Genomic DNA, 23172 nt, shown 5'->3' with positions numbered 1-23172 from the left:
TATCTAGTGTAGACAATAATTCGAGGATATCCAAAATCTTGTCACTTTCAATGTATCCTATAATTTTATATAGTTTATGCCCGGACCCGGATCCACTTGGGCCCAAATATGCCAACTGAAAGGGTAGCATATGGCACACATATCACCATCATAATCGTCAATACATACTTTCTGCTAAAAATATATGCAAGACACCCCATAATTTCACTGTTGTTATACCTGTACAACACTTGCACATGCTTATCTCGTAGGTCCACCAGAGCTTGTTCCAAAACTCGTTATGGAAGACCAAGAGACAGTCTCTACAGGTTTTCAGGAACTTTTCTAGACCAATGTCATCAAAACATCATTTAACTATCAATGCAATGAATTTTACGGATAATATATACCAGAGATGAGATGTGAATCCATTTCAGCTATTCTGACAAAATGAGGAAGAAAGTGAAAAGCATGAATTTTGATCAGGGGCATGGGTTGGGAAACCTTTCATGAATCTTGTTGATTTCCAAAATTACTTCAGGTGTGAGCTCAACCTTGCATGCAGCTACAACCTCCTGAAGCTGCCATGACTTGGTTGCTCCGAAAACAACACTTGCAACTAGAGGGTGACTCAAAACAAAGGCTGCCACATCACAAATCAAAATGCACAAGACATAACTATTGAGTACAAAGTTGACAAGTATAAATGTATTAAATGAACAAACGCCACCTATGAACATAGTTGTATTAGCTCAAGCAATTAACGGAAGTCCAATCTGAATCCATCATTTGACAGCCTGCAATGATGCTTTTCTAGAAGAAATACTTTTGCATCCATGATTACTGTACTAGAACATGGAGAAGCCAGAGAGAGAGAGAGAGAGAGAGAGAGAGGTATCAAACCTATTGCAAGAGATACTGGATGAAGACTGTACTTTTCTGCAATATCAATGTATTCCTGTGAACATAAGGAAATAAAAGCAGATTAGTGAAGTCAGCATGCGAAGGGCAATATATGAGAAATTGAAGATGCAGTAAAAAGGATATTTGGAAATGACCAATTAGTTAATCATCAGCTTTTGTAGCCCAAGATTTTCCATTATGAACAAGGACAGAACTACAGGCACACATGCACAAACACAGGTTGAACACCCAGACACCCACTCAACCACACACGCAGTATGAGTGTATCCAAATATGCATACACATAAACAAAAATAATATATTGCCTTTATAAAATTCCTGGGCATCATAACATATGAAGTAAAATGGGATTGAAACAAATTCAGTGAAAAAGGTACAACTACCATGTTCTTCTCAACCAGATTTATCAGAGTTTTTAAAATGCATTTTCTTTAACTTGAATTGAATGTTCTACAAAACCATGGATTTATTAATCTTTCAAGAGGCCTATTGTGAAAAACAGAAGAATACCATGGATGCTGCTCTTATGATGTGATTGGACAGGTTGTATCTAGATTCCCCTTCTGAATATTTCCCTGTGAAAGAAAAAATAACAGTCTAATTAAGACAAGATCGCCATCTAGACTGCAGAAAATTCCTACATTTGAAAAGATTAGATAAACAATTTGAGAATTGACCTCTAAAATGATTCAACCGAGCATCTGCTGGACACCCATCAGGCAAAAAATACTTCCCAGTGAGTATACCCATTGCAAGGGGGCTGTAGGCTAATAAGTTGATCCTAAAACATCCAATGGCCCAACAAACAAGTCATGATTAAAAAAGAAGTAAAAGTGGCAATAATATTTCAATGTAGAATTGAATTGATCAGTTTACCACCCAACATAACTGGGCTCAGGAACTCAGACTAATAAAGCTCCTTTTTGTAATAATTTTGATCAGGTGCAATTACAGGACAAGTGAAAATGGAATCAAATTATCATTGTATCTATTAAGTTTAAGTTAGCTGCCATGAATCTCAGTTGCTATAGAACACAACCATATGACTTCATCATTCTAACCCACTTCAGCACCAAGGGAAAAAAGGAAATCCAACCATTTAAGGAAGCTAAACTTTTTACTTACTTCAACTTTATTAAGAAATTGACATTTATAAGAACCAAATTGTCCTTATCATTTCATACATTATGAATAGTTTAATTACCAATTTTACTTAAAACCAACACTTTGAATACCTCTCATGATGACAGCATTCAGCCAATCCAGAATCAAAAGTTCGGCAGAGCAAGCTGTATGAGTTCTATCAAATAAGCAATAAGTTGCATTAGTTCCAGAATCAATACAGTGACCAATTGAATCAGTTTGTGCGTGCATGTGTGTGTGTGTGTGTGTGTGTGTGTGTGTGTGTGTGTGTGTGTGTGTGTGTGTGTGAGAGAGAGAGAGAGAGAGAGAGAGAGAGAGAGAGAGAGAGAGAGAGAGAGAGAGAGAGAGAGAGAGAGAGAGGGGAGCACAGAGAACAGCAAGCCTCAGTGTTCTAGATTAGAATGAGCCAAACAACCTGCACAGATACAATCTTTTGATGGCAAGTGCCCCTTTCAGCTACCTGAACAAACTTCATCACACCATATGGTGTTTCATTACTGAGACCAACGTATCTGATCTACAAAACAAAAATTGTCCAATCGCATTCACATTCCTTGTTCTTAAAACATTGCAAACAAAGGCAAAAGCCAATCAAGCTAAACAACTTATCAAAAAAGTGGGGGGAAAAGCAACGGCATGAAACTAACCTTACCAGAATCAACAGCTCTCCCAAGAGCATCAAGCTGTTCCTCTATAGGAATTGAACAAAATTGTCGGGTTGGATCATATTCAGTTTCTCCAAACATGGGAACATAGCTACAAAAACAGTCATTAATCAGTTCAACTGTTACTAAAGGCTCAATGCACAAGGAAATACAAGGGTCCCTCATGGTGTAGGCACAAAGTGGAAAAAGCAAGACAAGCCTGGGTGAAGTCCATTGAATTCTGGAGTTGTGAAATAAACATACATAGTCGGGGAGAATTAAACTTTAAACAAGATGAAGCATGGGGGATATGCAAATCTTGCAATGAACTTCATTTTTACATTAAGCATACACCATTTACAGTAATGCCAAAAATAACCCCAAAAAACTAAAGGGAAGGATCGACGTACAAACCGATCAGGCCAATGAATCTGATAAAGATCAATGTAATCTGTCTGCAATCGCCGTAAACTGCATGAGAACAAAACATTATAATCTATATAACTACCACTCAGCATAGCTTTATACAAAGTGTTCAAAAACCGAAGTACAATTATGAACTGTTTGGTTGAGTTAACCTGCTATCAATGGCCTCATTGATATTCCTAGCATCCAAACACTTTGGACCATCTCGAATCCAAGTCATCTGCCCAGATGGTCCCGTGACCTGTATCAGAACAATGTTCAACACCAAAAATGAAAAGCAAGAATTCATACGAAAAGAGCTATTCAACAACCTTGGTAGCCAAAACGACGCGGTCCCGAGGAATGTTGGTCTCCCTAATCCAACGGCCAAGGTACTCCTCGCTCCTCCCCTGAGTCTGAGCTCGCTGAACCACAGGGTACATTTCTGCAGAGTCGAAGAAGTTGATTCCGGCGTGGAAAGCTTGGTCCAGGAGGCGAAAGGACTCTGGCAACGAGTTTTGCTCACCGAAAGTCATGGTTCCTGGAAGAATGAATTTTACATTTGAGGAATGATAAGAGAGAGAGAGAGGGTCAGAGGGATTGGAATGAAGTATACAGAGAGAAAAGGAACAGAGTCGAACCCAAGCACAGCCTTGAAACTGTTAGATTCGGAGCGAGGTTGAAGAAAGGCACCGCCATTGGCGCCTGGCTTAAAAAAGTCTCCGTCTGAGTTTGTGAATTGTGACCGGTACAGAAAGAAACCAGAAAATGAAAGTGGCGGCAGTATTGGGAATTTCAGGAAGGGATTGGACAAGATAAAAAAGAACGGACTCACTATATGCACCCTTAAAATTTCTCACTGCACCCACTAAATAAAACAAGTTTTTGTTAAAATAGTAGAATTATCTTTTTATGTCAGAGTTAACATATAGCCTTTAGTTACTGGCCAAAAAAATAAAAACATATAGCCTTTAGTTATTTAACTTATTTGTAATTGATGTCTACAAATTACTTTCTTAAAAAAATAAACTATTTATTTGAGATTATTTACCAAAAATTACTAAATTATCATTTCACCTTTTATTTTTTCCTTCTACATTTTAGTAATTTACTTTGGATGACAAAGTGTGTGTTTATTGTTGCTTCAAGCCTTCAACTGCTACACAGTTACACCAAGTATCATATATTCCATTTTTAAAAAAAAGGTACCATATATTACCAAAAAAAAAAGGCTTAATTATCAATTTACCACCCAAAATTGTAACTCATTCCCACTTTACCACCTGAAAGTTTTTTTGTCCCAGATTACCACCTATAACTTACATCTGTGTCCCATTTTACCTTGTTCCGTCAACAATTCCGTTAATGCTGACGTGGCACGCTGGATGTGCGCTACGTGTCACAATTTTTTTGTATTTTTTGATTTTTTTGATTTTTCTATTTTTATAAACTTTGAAAATTAATTAAAAATAGCTCTGAACTTAGAAAAATACACGGAAAATTCCTACCGACTTGTCTTAACTAGTACTAATTTACTATGGGGTCAAAATGCTAATTTTCCCACTAAAAATTTCCAAAAAATTTGGAAAGTCCAAATTTATTTCTAGAAAATTAAAATACTCTAGACTCTTTGAAAATTCATAGAATAATCTCCCGAACTCCAAAAAATATGAGGTCTGCACCGTTAGTCTTCTAAAAACTAACAATGCCTTTCTCGTGAACACTTGCTACCCAAAAGACCTCTTGCCTTTCTCGTGAACACTTGCTACCCAAAAGACCTCTCGGTCTTAGAGAAAAATAAAATTCCCTATAAAATAAATTCTAGAAAAATTCTAAAATTTCTATAAAGTCTCGAAATAATTCTCTAAAACAAGCTTTTGGTAATTTTTCAAAATATTTTTGAGAATTTGTCCAAGAGTTTACGAAAATTCTAGAATTTTTTCTAGAATTTATTTAATAGAGGAAAATTTATTTTAATTTTTTAGAAATAAATTTGGACTTTCTAATTTTTTTGAAAATTTTTAGAGGGCAAATTGGTAATTTAACCTTATAGTAAATTAGAGCTAGTCAAGACGAGTCCGTAGGAATTTTTCTGAGTTCGAAGCTATTTTTAATTAATTTTCAAAGTTTATAAAAAAAAAATGCGAAAAAAAAAAAATGTGACACGTGGCGCACATCTAGCGCGCCACGTCAGCATTAACGGTCAGATCGTCAGCATTAACGGAATTGTTGACGGAACAAGGTAAAATGGGACACGAATGTAAGTTACAGGTGGTAATCTGGGACAAAAAAACTTTCAGGTGGTAAAGTAGGAATGAGTTACAGTTTTGGATGGTAAATCGATAATTAAGCCAAAAAAAAAAAAAAGTACCATATATTCCATTGCTTGTCTAAAAAGTCACAATTCACAGATAATTAACAAAAACCCTTAATCAATATCACTCTGCAGAAAAATTATGACAAACAAACCAAAATTATTCTATGATGATTCTGTATTTAATTAAACATCCCCAAAATTTGTGTTTACAAGTTACAACCAATTAGTCCCAGACTTTAAACTCAGACAAACAACCCTAAAACTCTTGCGACGCGGATCCAATGTCACCCTTCTCTTTACCAATCTTCCTCGGCAACAGATTCTGATGAATGTTTGGCAAAACACCACCATTAGCAATGGTGACAGATCCCAAAAGCTTTGTCAGTTCCTCATCGTTACGCACAGCCAGCTGAATATGCCTTGGATTTATTCGGTTCTTCTTGTTGTCCCTTGCGGCATTGCCAGCAAGCTCAAGTACCTGTAAACCAATCAAAACACATGCTTCAGAATCTATGTTTGAACCGTAAATTTTCTCACAAAACAAACAGAAAGAAGAATCGAATAAATAAGAAAATTAAATAATTAAAACACTAATTTCTTTTCACCCTCCGATCAAATGTCATCTCCGATAAAAATGATCCAAACAATTCTATTCCCGCATTTTCTCACAAACTAAACAACCACGAGAATCAACAAAAGAAAGATCGAAAAGAAGCGAATCGAACACAAACCTCAGCAGTAAGATACTCGAGTACAGCGGCGAGATAGACCGGCGCACCACCACCAACTCGCTTGGCGTATTTGCCTGCTTTCAGAAAGCGAGAGATACGGCCGACGGGGAATTGAAGGCCGGCCTTCGCAGACCTCGACACGGATTTGGATGCTTTGGGCTTGCCTCTGCCTCCTTTGGCCGGAGAGCTCATGGCTTTCGAATTGGGATTGAATTTGGGAAACCCTAGCAGAGAAAATTGAGAGGAGATGGAGTGTGCGCTGGTGTCTTTTGTAGCCTTGTAGGTGTCTGGTGTTCTGAAAGGCTAAGGGGAAGAGGGTGGTATATATCGTAATCAAGGGCGGTGGGAAGTGAAAGGGGTGCTTGGTTCTGATTGGTTGATTAGAGTAGTCGCGGATTGCCAGCGTGGAAAAAAAGATTTCAGGAAACTGAAAAAAGAGGGAAAGTTTTATAGGACGAGGGGAGCTGGAAAGTTTTTGGACGTAGAATCAAAGTTCAAAGTTTCTCACAAAGGTAGGCCTTGTTCTCTTAATTACACCCATGATACTTGGGCTTGGCCCATTTGGAAACCCAATTAGCTGGGCTAGTCAGACCTTTATGATTGGCCCACTAAGAGTAAGTGCAATTGTCATTCACACAACTCACAAAACACCTCTCCAGGCTCTCCTTCAATGATAAATGCACAGAGGTTCTATAAACTGAGGGCAATCACTATCCACTATTCAACTTCAAAATTATTTCATAGAATGTGGAAAAGGTGAAATTTCATGAAGTATCAAATTGCTTTTGCGTTTTGCTTTCCGTCACTATTAAATTGTTAAAGACTAAACTGCTTAAAAAATTCTGAAGCTAAGTATTTCACTCAAGGAATTTATATACTTAAGGCACGTTGCTCTCTCAATTTTTTCCATTGGACTAATAAGATCTATAAGTCCTAAATTTTCATTAAACCCAACTATGTTTCTTTTAATCTCCATTTGAGCGCACTCTAAGTTTACTTTATTCTTAATTTCTTTCCCACTGCAATTTTTTTTTCAACCAAACCTTACCAAATGAAAAATTTAAAGGCTCGCAATGGAGATTTTTACTTCACACCTTCAACATGTATAATATGTTCTTCCATTTTACCAGTTCAATAAAAAAATTGGGCACCATTTCCAAATTCAAATTTAAGGATTATAAAAAGTTTAACAAAATAAAAATAAAACCCCAGAATTGAAATTAAGATTTGCATTAGAGATTGACCACGAATACAGCTGAGTAACATTTCTGTAACCAAAAGCTTTACAAATTTATGAGAGCTACTTCAATACAAACTACCCATCAAACCTAACAAGGAGCTCAATTTACTTAATTTTTCCCCAAAAAACAAATCTATGAATCCTAAAACTCCTGAGAGGCTGACCCAATCTCGCCCTTGGCTTTCCCATTCTTCTTAGGCAGCAAGTTCTGATGAATATTGGGCAGAACACCTCCATTGGCAATCGTCACAGACCCCAAAAGCTTCGTAAACTCCTCGTCATTTCGCACCGCAAGCTGAATGTGCCTCGGGCTGATCCTGTTCTTCTTGTTGTCCCTTGCAGCATTTCCTGCCAACTCCAAAACCTGAACCCAACACCATAAATCAAACACTTAGCGAACAACCAAACAAATCACCCACAAAAGAAAAAACACCAAAAGTCTCTTGAAACGACGACGTACCTCAGCAGCTAGGTATTCGAGTACGGCGGAGAGGTAGACCGGAGAGCCACCGCCGACACGCTTAGCATATCGGCCGGTTTTGAGGAACCGGGCGATTCGGCCGACCGGGAATTGAAGGCCGGCTTTCTGGGACCTTGAGACGGACTTGGAGGCCCTGGGCTTGCCCCTGCCGGCTTGGGTGGTTGTAGCTGTGGTCGAGCTCATGGTGGCAATTTCGAAATTTCTCAAGAATTTCAGTTCGGGTTTGAAGGAATTGGTGAGTTTTTGTGAGGTCCGGGGCTCTGTGGGTTTATATAGAAGGAAATGTAGGTGGGATAGAGCGTTGTGATTGGTCAGCTTTGGTTTCACGCGGATCGCCAACGTGGCAGTGGAGGGAAGTTTTGGTGGATTTTAAATATTTTGAGGGCGGGAACTGAAATTCATTTGGATTTGTCGAATTCGTAACGTCGCCGTTTTGGAGCTCGTGGTTCGGATTGGGCTTTGTGGATTGAGGTTGAGCTTGCTTTAGCAAACAAAAATATGCTTTCGACCAAAAAAAAAACACAAACAAAAATATGCTGGCCCACCTACGGTAGATGAAGCCCAACCCAAATTTCGTCAATATGATGTTCCTCTTGCATCATATTGTTCTTCTAGAGAAAGTTTAGTTCAAATGTCACATTCCTTATGGTGGCTGGTACGTTTCAAATTCAGTTGAATTCATTATAAATTCTTGGTGGTGGAATGACCCAATTGCTTTATATTATATTATACTTATTATGTATACGTATATACTCTATATATTAGTATATATATTAGTTTAATTACAATTATATATTAGCGACCATCTTATAATTTCGGGGGAAGTTCAGTTGCCATGCATGATGCAAGTTATAAGCTTTTGGCAATTTTTTTTCGTTATCAAACTTGGGATAGGCATTCTTTCCATATGCCCAACAAGGCCTACTGCTTCATATTGTTGGTTGTTGATGGATGTGTTACAATGTAGACCAATTGTTGGCTCACATAGTTGAATCCTAATGAAATGGTTTTGACCTGAAATGAAATTCCCTTCCAAGATATTTAATTAAATTGATCTCCCACCATAACATAGTTAGCTGCTTTGCAATTTGCATGACCCTTCTTTAATGTATGATAACTCTTAGTCCAATCAATTAAAAATTATATCATACCGTTGTATTTATATATTATAAAAACACATTTTTAAAATAATTTTTAACCCTTAAATATTGACGAATTCACTTTTTCACCGTTAGGATATAGATTGTCTTACTATTCAATATGTTTGTACGAAATATGCTCTCCATATCATAGATAAACTTCCAATCAATACCATAAACTTAGTAGCGAATCTACTTACAAATTAAAGACGTTAATTGCTCATTAAACTTTAAGTGGTCTTTCTTTAAGAGACAGAGGAACATTTTTTTGATTAAATGCATGTCTGAAAAAAGTAGTTCATAGGCTAAAGGGAAGAGTGTGAAACCCACTAAGCAATTTAAGTTAATCATGCCCCCACAAGGATAAATTTATGGATCCGCCGTTGCATAAACTAAGACCAGAAAAATTGGAGGTCTCAATTTGGAACCTGGTCTTTATGTCATGGACTTGATGAAGAACACAATGTTCCACTTAATCCTGAACTTTTACTTATGGTTTGCAGAGTAACTGGATCAACCACTTGTATTACACAATATATCAAGCATTGTTGTTACACACCATTGTTGTTTCATACTTGGATTACTTCAAGAATAGTGGGATAGGAAGCATTTTGCAAACATGAATGATATATGGAACAAAACAAGCATCAACTACTGTAAAAATCTCAGTTCATTTTTTCTGCTACTAAACTCGATCCTCGTAGTATACATGAGAGTATGAGACTGAAGCTTCAAAGGCCATCTGGGTCCTCTTGAAGTGGGACTTACACATTGGTTGTGGAGGGGAGACACAAGCTCTCATCTCTCCCTGCCCCAACCATTCAAACTCATCACCATCACCAATTGACCATCCACATTACACATAGACCTAGAAATTAACAAAAACTATATACAGATTCTGAGTGACATACAACAAGAAACTTCAACAACCAGACTGAGTCTTCCACATCTTCCATTCAAGCTCGCTCCTTTTCATGACACAGAGGATGAACAAGAGCAGGGTGGTTCTTGAAACGGTCCAAATTGATAGGAACAATGCCCTCCAAACTCTTCAAATTGGCTCGAGCTCCGTGAGAAATCAACAGCAGAGCAACCTGCACATGCCCTGCCTCCACCGCGCAATGCAGCGGCGTGTAGCCAGCATCATCAACAGCTTCAACTAGAGCACCATGGTTAAGCAGCACCTTCACACACTCAATCCTGCCTTTGAATGCAGCCCAATGCAAAGGGGTCCAACTATTTTGGTCCCTCCCATTCACCTCTGCCCCTTCCGCAAGGCAACTCTTCAAGCCATGCACGTCGTCCAATCTAGCCGCCCGGAGCAGAAAGTCGTCGAAACGGAGCAAACCGAGCAAATGCGAGTGCCCGTTATCGGCTGCGAGGTCAAAAGCTGTCTTCCCATCTTTTGTGACAACGTACTTGACATTGGAGCAATTCAACAAACACTTCACGACCTCCAAATGACCCTTCTCCGCAGCGCAGTGAAGCGGAGTCGAACCAGTACAGTCCGAAACCTCGGCATTGCCTCCAACCGAAATACAAAACTTCACCATCTCAACGTGGCCGCGCGCCGCCGCGATATGAATCGGAGTCCGGCAATCCGAATCGACCCAATTCACGTCGATTTCGGCGAAACTACTGCACAAAATCTGAAACAAATCGACCTGGTTCATCGCCGCCGCGTCGTGTATAACCAAGTCGACCGAATTATTAATTTCACAGCCAGAGGCTATCAGAGCCTTCACAATTTCAATGTTTCCGGTTCGAACGGCCAGAGATAACAAAGACCCAGAATCCGAATCTCTATGATTCGCATCGCCACCTGCGTCAATCAGGTCCGAGACCAAATTGGGGTTCCCAGAAGCTATGGCGGGTTTGAGCAACGCTGTTAGCTCAGATGCAGAGCACCCAGAAATAGCTTTGTTGAAGAAGGAATTGAATTCTGAGATCTGGGTGGAGATCTGGGTGTGCTGAGAAATTAGAAACTCAACCACATGTGGACCCACAAAGGAGATGGGTATGGTGGCGTCCCTGAAAACGTGGGGCCCCGGCCTCGAAAACAGACGGCGGAGATCGTCCTGATGGGCCTTGCCGGTGGGGAGCATGGAGGCTTTGACGTTGATGACGTCATGGGGGACGGTGAGAGGGAGAGGTGGTTGATCGGACGACTTAGAGAGGAGGAGGGTGTATGATGAAGAAGAGAGAGGTGGGATTATAGAGAAGGGTTGGGTGAAGGAAAAGAGAGATTTTGTGGTGGTTAAAGACACTGCTACAGACATGGTGTGCATTAGGTTGCTTAGCCTGAACGTTGTGCTGCACTTCTGGTCTCTCTTGAAGTTGAGCTCCACTTCTTTCACGTCTGGCTTCACCAGTCTGTCCATGGTGAAAACCCCTTTTGGCTTCTTGGAAAGCTTTTTCTCGGGAAAATTTGGATTGTGTGTTTGGTTTGATGGGAAAATGGTACTCAAGTGAATTAAAATGCCAAGAAGATGAAAATGGTGAGGTGGGGCCGCTGGGACGTGGTGTGGCGTGGTGTGGGGATCTTTTCCTTTCCTTTTCGTTCAAAAGTTTTAATATTTTTTTGGTGTGTGTGCGCGTTTGATTGTTTATTGTAGACGTGATTAATTAATGGATTAGTTTAATGCTTGCTTTAGGTTTGGTGCGAAATTGAGAGGTGGGGGACTTGGACAATGAGAGAGTCGTTGTATGGCTTTGTTTGAATATGAAAGCATGAAACATTAAGGGGGAGACATTGAGGTACGTCTCGTGCATTTGTTCGTGTTGAAACTTCAACTTCCTGACCAAGTGGTGATGTTGTGGTGTGGTTTGTGTGGTTTCCTAGTAGCTCCATTTTCTGATAAAATCTCCACAAAAGTCAGATCATTTTGTTTAAGATTTTTAGGTGAGATCCATCAAGTTTAGGCGCGCAGCTGATAATGATGTTCAATTAGGAAAATAGTATCTTATGGCATTTGATTGAAAACAAACATATCATTGTGAAATGAATTCTGACTCATCTGAAAATATTTTTTAGTTTATTCTTTAGCACTAAATGTAAATTGTAGTGCGAGTTTTTGAATGGGCAGAATTTGGTGCTATATAAAATTTTGCAGTGGTAAATGAATTTGGTGCTATATAAAATGTTGTGGTGTGGTTTGTGTGGTTTCCTAGTAGCTCCATTTTCTGATAAAATCTCCACAAAAGTCAAATTATTTTGTTTAAGATTCTTAGGTGAGATCCATCAAGTTTAGGCGCGCAGCTGATAAAGATGTTCAACTAGGGAAATAGTATTTTATGGCATATGACTGAAAACAAATATATCATTGTGAAATGGGATCTGACTCATCTGAGAATATTTTTTAATTTATTCTTCAGCACTAAATGTAGATTGTAATGCGAGCTTTTGAATGGGCAGAATTTGGTGCTATATAAAATTTTGCAGTGGTAAATGAATTTGGTGCTTTTGAAGTGGCAAGTGGTAAATGATCCACCAAGAGATGGTGTACTATATTAGAAGGGGATGGGGTGATCAACCTAAATCAATCTACTATTTCTCAGATTCTCAAGCCTCAAGCTCATACCTTAGGAGCTAGCAGCATATACATATTTGAGTTGCACAGCTTGGCCTCTATAAATTTTGCAGACAGTGAATTACTCTTGCAATGAAACATTATTGAATTGCCTTCTTATGTAAGAACTTCATCTGTATTGTAGTTTTGGGTGTGTGTGTGTGTGTAAATATCCAATGAGCTTAGTTAAAATGGTAACTAGAATGTTTTAAAAAGAAACCAAATATATATTTCAAATTGATACAGTCTGTGAAGACAAAAAATGCTAGCTTACTAGAGGTCATCTTGATTGCAGCATAAGTAGGCATCCGATGAGCATTGAAAGTAATTGGGGCTGCATATAAAAGAGTACAGAAATATATCAAGTCACCTGTTCTTGCAGACTTGTTGAGGGTCGACATTTTAACATGGGCTCCATAAACATAAGTGACAATCATTGCCCTTTGTCTAATGAGAAATGCCGCTAATTTAATTGACTTATATATTAAATCTAATAAGATGCTGTCATTTCTTATGGGCCACCCATCAAGAGAGAAAAATATATAAAATGGACCACTAATTGGATGCTTTCTGTCCAGAAAAAGACATCCTTGTTTATTTTATTTATTGAACCATGCCAATTGTTATAATTTATATGACAAATTAGTGTCATCATGGTTGTTCTTTATTGTTTCATTTCATGTTTTTTCTTTCTAATGATATAGTAATTTTTGGCTCAAGTATTGTTTCTGAAGTTACAAATTACAATGGGGAAGAGACTCATGTTTGAAGCAGCATATTAGTACTTTTTTTATTTTTGGCACCTCTCAAGAGCATCCAACATTTTAAGCTTGAATTGGTCCATCTTACTCTTGGAGTTTCCTGTGATAACAGTCACTCTATAAAGATACTGAATCGCCCTGATAAAATTCTGGTTCCTGTTATAACACTTTTTTTTTTTTTGGTCAAATGGTTCCTGTTATAAGTTATAACTAGTTGCCTAAGTTTGTTGTAATAGGCTGCCACTTGACCACAATTCTTTTGTGCAGTAGGCTCATAATCTTATTCATACTCCTTCAAGTAATAGATTTGAGCAGTAGTATTTCCCATCCAAAGTGTTTAATTCTGAAGCATCACAGGAGGATGTTTTTGGTGAAATATCATAGATCGATGGTACGTACAGAGTGCGCTAGATGGCTATAAGGTGCATGTTTGTCTGCACTAGAATATGTCTTTGTACATAATAGCTAAATTGGATCAGTTACATGGTGTCTTAAGTCTTGTGGTATGTGTTTTTAATGCTAGCAACTTGCTGTCAATGTTCTGCTTATCCTTTCTTCTTTTTATGTAAATGCATTATTGGATTACATCTTCTGTATTTTAAACCATTTATAGTACTGCTTATACCTCTTTGGTGAATTAGCTTTCACACTGGGAAAGACATGTACTAAAAAGAATATTGGCTCCCTTCTTGTAGCTAGGTTTGCATACGGTCAAACAGGCTATGGTAAAACCTATACCATGATGGGGGGACCAAAAAGGTTTTGATACCTCCTTCTTTGAAGCTAGCAGATACTCAAAACTAGACAATCTCTTCAAGCCCAGGGCTGGAAATACACCTTGAAGGTACTATACCTTGTTTTTCATCTGTGTTACAGTTGCAAGTTATAACGTACATTTCTCCTTTTAAATATATACATGTCTCAATGCTTAGATACATCTGACGCATGTATTTGATTTGTTATGCGACGAAATTTCTAGAAAAAAGTGCACTATAAGAGAGGACATACATGGGTATTTTTACATATCTAGTCTCGCCGAATTGTTATTCAAGAATGAAGATGAATTTTATTATTTAATAGACCAAGCTACAAAGAGAAGGTATACCTCAGAAAGAACATCTTTTTTTTTTATATTGATAAGAATAAGAGGTAATTTTTTAACTTTTTGCTTATAGATGCTTCTGTATGCGGGAACATTATAGAGTACTTGTACATAGACATGTCACGTACACACAATGCTAGTTCTTAATAAATGACTTGAGAGAAATTCAATGAATTTTTGTTGCTATTTGATGTATTAGGTCTGTTGCGAAGACAAAAATAATTGAGCAATCTCTCATAAGGCATTTTTTGTGTTGTTTGACTATATATGGCAAGCATCAGGTGATGATAGTGTGCTTAATTAGCTTTCTTTCATGCTTGTTTGTTCTATGTTATCTGCTGACATGCTTTATTAGAACCGTGAAGAACGAGTCGAGGGGGTCTTAAACCTCATAGATCTCGCTGGTAATGAGTGTCACGGACTGGAGCAATTGGATGAAACTAAGGTATTTGTTTTTTTTAAATCTCCCTAAGATGTGTGTACTTGTATTATCTATTTTGCTAACTTGTCTATCAAAGAGGCTATTTAGTCTACACAATTTGGGCAATGTCATACGTGATTTGAGCGAAAATAAGCTTTATGTTTCTTGTAGAAACTCACCGGCCGCTCACCAAAGTCCTGCAGGTATAATGATTTCTTTCAACTATCTGTTATTTGGGTATTCTATTGTGTGACAATTATGTTTTAATAACCTCTCATTCTTTAGCAGGTATAAACAACCATATTTAGGAGGGGATTCAAAGTCCTTGATGTTTGTCAACATATCGCCAGATCCTTCTTTAGCAGGCGATCGAGTCCCTATGCTCTCTCAAATTTGCTGAATTAGTAAATAGCTGCAAACTTGGCATTCGGAGGCAGCAGACAATTAAACATACTTTATGTATGCTGAAATGGGAACAAGATTGTTGGTGGAACATGTACTTAATTGGTTGTTCTTATAAATTAACATGATTGGGGCGCTTTTTTGAGTGTTGTCAAGGTTCAACGACATTGTAAGTTCTTATAATGTGTTCTGCAAAATCATATTGCTTATGGGCTTAAACTAAGATGTATGTTACAAAGATCCAACACACCATTGCATAGTTTAGACCATGAAGTAGCCCAGCTCACAAAGTTAAGATCAGAGCCCCATGAGAGGCTTAGCCAAGTTGGACCCAGGAGGCGGGACCTGCCCATTTCCACGGTCAGGATGCTGGCATGTTCTAAGTAGATATTTGCCGGTGAATGGTCCTGTGCTTGTCGACCAAATGCCTAGCCGAGCATATGTCTCACAGTTTTCATTGCCGGGTTTCAGGTAACATGTTTACGTACGTACTGCTGGCACTTCAAACTAAATTTGGAAAATTGGGAGTACGTATGATGACCACCATGACATCTATTTTTATCGAGTTCATATGGTTTGCTGATAAAACCTATGGGGAAAAAAAGAAGAAGAAGAAAGATGGTTTTGTAACTTGTGTTGTTCCTCAGTTATGACTTGGAAAAAATTTGAACTTGAAGTTACAATTTATATCTCAAATGCAGTGATTGTTAGTGATGCTATAGGTTAACTTTAGTTGTTGTACAAATGCATGTTCTTTGCAGGATAGCTACATTAGAATATACAATGTGGACAGAGGGTGGAAAGTCCAGAAGAACATTCATGCCAAAAGTATGCGATGGTCGACTGTTACTGATACGTCTCTTTCCCCATATCAACGCTATCTTGTGAGGCCCTGTATATTGCATGTTATCTCAATTTCATGTAAAAAGGTGCCTTTGCGCTTATATTTTTGGATGCTCAGATATAACATTCTAGAAACTGGATTCAACAAATTCAGTTTCTTTGCTGTTTAAGTTGCAGTATGGACGCAAACCCTTCTACTTAATATATGTACACTTTGGGAATAAGATAATGGTGGATATACAAGAAAACATGACATGTGAAGCCTACAAGCAAATAATGTGGAAAAGTCGGTAGCTATATTCTCAAGCTCTTGTCAGTTTGAGGATGATAAGGTCGGGATTACCTTCAAATTTTTGGTTGGCTTATGCTGTGCTGAAGAAGCCATTAGGGCTCAGCGCAGAGAGAGAACGATCGAAGAGTGGTGTGTTTTCTTTTCTTTTCTGTTTTGTGTGTGTCGGCTGCAACTTCACAAAAGAGACCCAAAGCCCATAAGACATAAAAGAGGGCTAAGGTGTACAAAAGGACAAGATATTTAGATAATGAGTTGTGGGGAAGGACATGAACATATCAATGGGCTGGGCTTAGTTATCAGTAACATACTAACATGGGTTTTTTTTTAATTAAAAAAAAAAATTGGGATGAGTTAAAGCCCATCTAGCTCTCTATATTTTGATTGCATATATTGTCGTGCTGATTGCAGATTGAAAATCTCAATACCATATAACACAAATGTTTTAGGAAAACAGTCTTTGATACCCACCAAAGACAGTTTATTATATAGAGGTATGAATACAAAGAGTCAGAGTTACATTAGAATTACAATACTATGAATCCTTTAACTCAACCCTTTCTTTTCAATCGGAATTGCCCAATGGCACTAATGCTGAGAGCTTGAGCCCAATGAGCATATGTTACATATGGTTCCTTCAAGTTGAAGAAGGGGGGGCTATTCAGACCACCCAAAACCACTGAATTGACCACCCCATTAATTTTTTGCCCCTACATAAAAAAACTCACCCCTCCAATTTTGACTGGCCACCCCTCCCACCGCACGGCGCGACCCCACCCCTCCCCTTCGCCGGTCGACCCCACCCTTCCCCATCGCCGGCGCAACCCAGCCACCCCTCCCCTTCGCCCGATCTCCCTTCTCTCTCTCTTCCCTCTCTGTCATCTTCTCTCTTTCCCCTATGTCTGCCTCCCTCCCTCACCGGACCATGGGTGGCCGGCGCGACCCCCGATTTGGAGGTCTATAGGGTCGCACCGGCCACCCATGGTGGTTCGGTGAGGGAGGGAGGCAGACAGAGGGGAGAGAGAGAAGATGGCAGAGAGAGGGAAGAGAGAGAGATAAGGGAGATTGGGCGAAGGGGAGGGGTGGCCGACCAAAATTGAAGGGGTGATGGGCAAAATGGGGCAAAAAATTAATAGGGTAGTCAACTAAGTGATTTTGGGTGGTCTAAATAGAACCCCAAACCCCCCTGCCCCCCCGGCCCTGGCAGCCGTGTTGAAGAATGAAGAGGAAGACTAATGTTGTGTACTTGTAAAAGTTAAAACTAGAACCAATCCAAGGCCTTTTTTTTTTTTTTTTTTGGCCAAGCAATCCAAGGCCTTGCTTGTAGGACTACTACCTTATCCACAAGTTAGGAAAAAAAAGCACATATAGTGAAATTTATAGAAAACTCATACTTGTTTATACTTGTATTTGACACAAATAAACTAAAGCTTATTTTGCTTCTCTGTTCCTATTACCAAAGCGACCCATACCTTTTTCCCTTTACCTTTTTTCAGAATCTATTCACATCTTCTATAGTGCTATTCCTAGCCAAACCAAAAAAACCCAAACAAACCTCCGTATATCTAAAACTAAGGTAGTAAGAAACACAATTAATATCTTCTATTTATATTTGGAAAATATTTGGGTCACCCTTGGGGGTACCCCAAGGTCACACCTCCCCTCAAAATAACAATTTCGGTAATGTCAGCGCATCATCGGAACCGTTCACTTTTTAGATCACCTATTATAGATCATCTCTACAAAAAATCAAATCAATCGGAAATCGTTTGGTTATATAACTGTTGTCAATTAAGTAGGAAAAATTGATGATTTTCAATTAAAGAGTGATTTTTTGACCAAACCGTTAATTTTTTATATTTAATCAACAACAGTTATATAATCAAACGATTTCTGATTGAGTTGATTTTTTGCAGAAATGATCTATAATAGGTGATCTAAAAAGTGAACGGTTCCGATCATGTGCCAACATTACCGAAATTATTATTTTGAGGGGAGGGATGACCCAAGTAGTGTCCTTTATATTTTGGGGGGTTATTAGCGTTCTCTTTTTGCACTAATGCAATCTAATTTTGGATATTTCTAAAAATGGGGATTGCTCATCGATCAAAAGCAAGTATATATTCTCAAACTTTAAGAAAAGATTGATCCAATTCAAGGTAGATTGTTTGTGGGTCTCCCACAAAATTGGCTGAGATTGTCTCTCTCCACAATATTGCATGTAAACGTAAAACGTGCACACACACAATCCTTGTACTCAATGTAGGGAACCACATCATCGTTGCCAATTGCCATAGTCGTTTTCTTTGTTATTTTTTTCGTTTCATCAGTTCGCCATCCATGTCATCATCATCACCCTTGATCACATCATTTTTTTATTGCTATTGAATTGGAAAATTCAATGCCAATTTTGTGTAATTTAATTATGTTTGGTCTGACTCAATCCTCTCCTATAATTAATATAATTAGATAAACAAATTTTAATCCAACATTGACAAATATATTATCCTTGGAGGAAGAGTTTGTGAGTTTGTGAGTTTGTAAGAGCTGTCCATGTTACCAATTTTGTGATGCGACGTCGGGGAACACTGCCTTACCATTGTAATGTAAAAGCACCTTAAAAGGAGAAGTCAACTATTTTCATAATTATTTTCTTAATAACGTCCATCTTAATAAATTTTATTTTTCAAAATAATATGAATGTATGCTCATACATATAATCCTATGATTCCTATCCAATGACCAAGTGGGTTATTTTTATTTATTTATTTTATTAATTATAAATACTAACAACTAATAAATTATGATAAGTATCCAAACTTTCTTTCTATATTTTTTTTCTTTTTTTTTTATAGGTTCCATGTATTTTTTTTTTAATGAAGGGTTCTTTGTAAGTTGAAGCTAATGACTAATAAATAAAAACCAATTTGGCTAACTAACACATGCTCTAGTCATCTAATTATTCTTTCGCGACATAGAGACATTATGTCAACCTTCACCCTACATTATATATTTATATTCCATAAGGACCATAACCACTTGCCTACAAAAATTCATGTATGAAAAGAGTATGATACGCATGGCCAAAAAAAAGAAAAGAGTATGATACGAGAACAAATTTATAATTACTATGAACGATATCGAGATTAAGGTTCATGATATTTACAATTGCTTATAGTTAAAATCTTAGCAAAGAAATAAATTAGGAATGATTGGAGCATTATTAGAGAAGATGTGGGTAAAGACTAATACGGAAAAATGTTCTCGACTATAATTGTTGCCAAACTTATTCAAGACCCGTTATGAGTTTTGAGGTATGGACAAAATCTATAAATTTTGACTAAGACCCTTTTTTACGAGAAATTTTTTAGTAATACTGTAAACCATTATGTTGAGTTATTAATCAGTATATTATAATATATGTGAATAATAAATTTATAATATTAATAAATATACACGTGTCAGGTGATTAATACCAAATAAAATGTGATAGTCATATCAAATAATTATTACTTTTGTACACAGTACACACTCATAGTTTAAGAAAAAAAAAAGTATAATTTTTTGTTGTTTTATAGTTGTAATAATTGTTTCTTGGGCCTCTTACAAAACAGAAATGGGTCTCCTACAAAATAAATAATTGAGTTTCTTAAAAAATACGCCTTTGGCAATTACCATATAATTTTCTTATTTCTTATCACATTATAAATATAAATATGCGAAGAAAAATAAAAAAAATTAGTTGTGACTTGTGAGCTAGTGTCATGCTAATCTTGCTTTGGGCCATTGGCCTCTTTACTCTACCCAATAAAATTGATGCTTTATTAACAATTTAGTATTACCTAACAAATAAAGCATGGTCCGTGAGGACCATGACCTTTTTAAGCTTTGTGGCTTGAAAATTGGAGAAGATGCATTTAGACACTCACACACACACATGATGCTTGTTTTACTTAAAAAGGGAATCTAATCAGTAATCACCCTAGGCTTCACATACAATGTACATTCTTATTCTAAGCTGGTGTCTTTGTTTTAATCACGAATAACTACGTACTCTTCCAAAGGCCTTCATTCATTGTACATGGCTTTCTTTTTGTCTTTGTATCCATTGAAAAGGTAAACATTGTAAATGTAAATTTACAACAGTGCTATGTGATATGATTAGAGAGGTTTATTATGAATTATATAGGCTCCTTTTATTGAGATATACCTCAACTTATTTATATTGAGATATGTTTTAATAGAAGGAGCCTGATAAATTATATATATATATAATAGTTTATTGTTAGATTGTATGTGAGAAAAACACTTATATATAAATCATTTTCAAAATATGGTATACAATTTAAGATAAACTTGGACTATATACAATTGCTTAAAACCCATGTTTATTAAGTTTTGACCATCCTAATTTATGAGATTATAGATTCAACTCAATCAATGTATATTAAAAGAAATCAAACCAATCCATTCTAAGTTATGAGTATCAAACTTTGAACAGATTTAGATCAGAATTTGAATATCTCAGCCCTTTCATTTAAAACACGTGTAATTGTTTTGTTTTGGATTTTTTTTTTTCGGATTCACAATGGAACACAAAATTTCAAAATAATTGAATTGATCACATTTAGTGGGATTGACCCAATCCACACAAGAAGCCAAAATCTGTTCCTAGTTGTTGACCTAATGCACAAAAGGCCAAACCCAATGTGGGCCGCACGTTAGTAGAAAAATCAAACTCCCAAAAGAGAGAGAGAGAGAGAGAGAGAGAGCAGACTAATAAATAGGGGAAGATAACTCTCTCAGGCCGACACACACCTCCAAGTTTTCAAAGAGAGAAAAAGGGAAGCCAAAGAAAAAGAGAAAAGTGTGAGCCACACGGCACTGTGTTTGGTAGAGTTTGTGTGTTTTGAGTGGGGCGTGGCACATGCTTAGCCACCTCTCATATACGACAACGTATGCATCCAAATATACAAAAGCAAAGCACTGAATAATAAATAATAATAATAATAATAATAATAATAACAGTAATAATATTCTTTCATAAATTTACATAATGGGGTTTGTTTGGACTGTTGTTTAATTTTGTGGGCTTCAAGAAAAACCACTTGGGTGTGAATGCTCACACACTCCCTAGCTTGCAAGCTCTCGGAAGCTTCTGGGTACGTGTTGCTATTGGGAGTGGCCATTGTAGACAGCCAGTTGGCCATTTAAGATATATTTATATGTATGTTGTTGCAATTGCATTGTAGGTTTCACTCACCAACAAAATTTGGTCTGCGATTGAAAAGAAATGTTCTTGATGTGTTCCTTGTTTATTGTGCTTTATGTCTTTACTATTTGGATGGAATGATGTTCTTTCTTCAAATTATGTTATTAATTTGTTAATCTAAGCCATACATTTATATAAGAATTAGTAGTTGATAAAATTTTTCTAAGAAAAAAACTAAGATAAAGGTTGTTATTAGTAGTTGATATGATGATTATCAATTTATTAGATTAACCAAAAAAAAAAAATGAAAGATCTAGAAGTTGAAACATATGACCTATTAAAATCATAAATTTAAAACTATATTAGATAACCACCAAATTTGAGAAACAATATCTATATCAAACTAACACTATACTCTAGAAACAACCGAACAACTTTCAAATTTGTATTTTTATAGTTTATTATCTACAATTTATGAACCTAACATGTCTTGTGAAAAAACATTTTTCTAGTTTCACAAGAATAAGTATAATATTGGAAGAATCTTATAAAAACCAACGGCAATGACTAATGGTCTAAGAAAAAACCAAAGGGTTTTTTTAAAAAGTGTCCAACTACCATCACCTCCTTTTATTGTCTAATTTTTTCTCCTGCACCACCGTGGTCCATGACTCAACGCGTGGGTTACAACTTGCAACAGAAAAAAAAAAAAAAAAAAACAATAAAACCTAAAAACCATTTGATTAAAAAACTCAATAAAACCAACGGTGGAGATCTACCAAAGTGTGCCACATCAAATGTCACAGGGAATATCTAATCAATCATCTCCTAAAAGCCAACCATGAGGTCCACGTGGCAAGCTTCACATGGTTTAGTGGCCATCACGGGGGCTTCAGGGGGTCCACCACAAAGTTCATCGTATCAACTTGTTTTAGGAATAAGGCCCCTGGATAAGGGTCCCACCATAAAACGTGAGCGATGCGCACTCGCCACGTGTCCGTAGCCCACGATGAGGATAGAACAGGCTCCGGGTAATACGACAAAACTCAAAGCCCACGTTATAAATAATTTTGTTTTTATTTTTAATTACACGAAAAAGGGCCTCCCCAATAGTCCCCTCAGGCTCTGACAAAAAACATGTCGTCACGCGCCTTCCACTACCGGACAAAACAGTGTCGTCCTCAATGACAGGTTCGGGTTTTGGCGGACGGGAAAAGGGTAGGTTTGTAATTTCATTAAGGTAGTTTGGCAAAAGAGTCGGGACGGAAGCCTTTGTCGCCATGTGCTTGGCGTCGGCGGCGGCACTTGAGAAAAATTATAGATTAACCGATATACCATTATAATGATATAATTAATTTAATATATAAAGGTAATTGAATGATGTGTTTATATTAGTATAGTATAATATTAATAATATTCATTCATATTATAATACATAGATTAATTATATTACATGTCAATATATCTGTTATATAAAATAATTTGTCTATACAAAAACTTTTGTCTCTCCTTTTTTGTCTTTGTTTTTATTTTTTTAATGTTTGTTAATTTGGCTAATTTCATAGATTTT

At 37.2% G+C, this 23172-nt stretch overlaps 4 protein-coding genes across 6 annotated transcripts; all 4 read right to left on the bottom strand.

Moving 5' to 3' along the window:
- Window positions 1-78: 78 nt before the first annotated feature.
- LOC147275657 (uncharacterized) lies at window positions 79-3864 on the bottom strand. 3 transcript variants are annotated; one of them, XR_015123951.1, is made up of 12 exons: window positions 3737-3864; window positions 3428-3636; window positions 3269-3357; window positions 3105-3161; window positions 2694-2802; window positions 2462-2563; window positions 2139-2203; window positions 1581-1684; window positions 1414-1478; window positions 883-937; window positions 220-622; window positions 79-115 (listed from the first exon to the last, which is right to left on the bottom strand). XR_015123951.1 is itself a non-coding variant. In XM_086254890.1 (11 exons), the coding sequence occupies exons 1-11, from the start codon at window positions 3792-3794 to the stop codon at window positions 462-464; spliced, it is 1074 nt and encodes a 357-aa protein (XP_086111016.1). In that variant the 5' UTR covers window positions 3795-3864; the 3' UTR covers window positions 85-461. The 3 variants fall into 3 exon arrangements, 2 of the variants coding, with proteins under 2 accessions (XP_086111016.1, XP_086111017.1); XM_086254890.1 differs by having other exon boundaries at window positions 85-622; XM_086254891.1 differs by having other exon boundaries at window positions 85-622; window positions 3269-3336.
- Window positions 3865-5446: 1582 nt separating this feature from the next.
- On the bottom strand, window positions 5447-6425 carry LOC147275656 (histone H2AX-like). Its single transcript, XM_086255517.1, has 2 exons — window positions 6144-6425; window positions 5447-5890 (listed from the first exon to the last, which is right to left on the bottom strand). Exons 1-2 carry the CDS (start codon window positions 6333-6335, stop codon window positions 5669-5671), a joined length of 414 nt encoding a protein of 137 aa, XP_086111643.1. The 5' UTR covers window positions 6336-6425; the 3' UTR covers window positions 5447-5668.
- A 932-nt stretch (window positions 6426-7357) lies between these two features.
- LOC147275655 (histone H2AX-like) lies at window positions 7358-8092 on the bottom strand. The gene is made up of 2 exons (XM_086252773.1): window positions 7844-8092; window positions 7358-7747 (listed from the first exon to the last, which is right to left on the bottom strand). Exons 1-2 carry the CDS (start codon window positions 8045-8047, stop codon window positions 7526-7528), a joined length of 426 nt encoding a protein of 141 aa, XP_086108899.1. The 5' UTR covers window positions 8048-8092; the 3' UTR covers window positions 7358-7525.
- A 1563-nt stretch (window positions 8093-9655) lies between these two features.
- Window positions 9656-11477, bottom strand: LOC147275654 (protein VAPYRIN-LIKE-like). Its single transcript, XM_086254149.1, has one exon. It carries the CDS (start codon window positions 11382-11384, stop codon window positions 9960-9962), a length of 1425 nt encoding a protein of 474 aa, XP_086110275.1. The 5' UTR covers window positions 11385-11477; the 3' UTR covers window positions 9656-9959.
- Between the last annotated feature and the right edge of the window lie 11695 nt (window positions 11478-23172).

This window comes from Dryas octopetala, chromosome 8, assembly GCF_963921425.1.
Source record: "Dryas octopetala chromosome 8, drDryOcto1.1, whole genome shotgun sequence".
Taxonomy (NCBI): Eukaryota; Viridiplantae; Streptophyta; class Magnoliopsida; order Rosales; family Rosaceae; genus Dryas; species Dryas octopetala.
The sequence above is the reverse complement of the archived record's forward strand: the minus strand, read 5'-3'. Positions and strand labels throughout refer to the sequence as shown.

Excerpts from the sequence above, each read along its gene's own strand:
- LOC147275654 (XM_086254149.1), bottom strand. The coding sequence starts at position 11,384 with ATGGACAGACTGGTGAAGCCAGACGTGAAAGAAGTGGAGCTCAACTTC.
- LOC147275655 (XM_086252773.1), bottom strand. The coding sequence starts at position 8,047 with ATGAGCTCGACCACAGCTACAACCACCCAAGCCGGCAGGGGCAAGCCC. Across the intron at positions 7,748-7,843 it reads TCGAATACCTAGCTGCTGAG|GTTTTGGAGTTGGCAGGAAA; the intron begins GTACGTCGTCGT and ends TGTTGGGTTCAG.
- LOC147275656 (XM_086255517.1), bottom strand. The coding sequence starts at position 6,335 with ATGAGCTCTCCGGCCAAAGGAGGCAGAGGCAAGCCCAAAGCATCCAAA. Across the intron at positions 5,891-6,143 it reads TCGAGTATCTTACTGCTGAG|GTACTTGAGCTTGCTGGCAA; the intron begins GTTTGTGTTCGA and ends ATTGGTTTACAG.
- LOC147275657 (XM_086254890.1), bottom strand. The coding sequence starts at position 3,794 with ATGGCGGTGCCTTTCTTCAACCTCGCTCCGAATCTAACAGTTTCAAGG. Across the intron at positions 3,637-3,736 it reads AGTTTCAAGGCTGTGCTTGG|GAACCATGACTTTCGGTGAG; the intron begins GTTCGACTCTGT and ends TCATTCTTCCAG. Across the intron at positions 3,162-3,268 it reads AATGAGGCCATTGATAGCAG|TTTACGGCGATTGCAGACAG; the intron begins GTTAACTCAACC and ends GTTCTCATGCAG.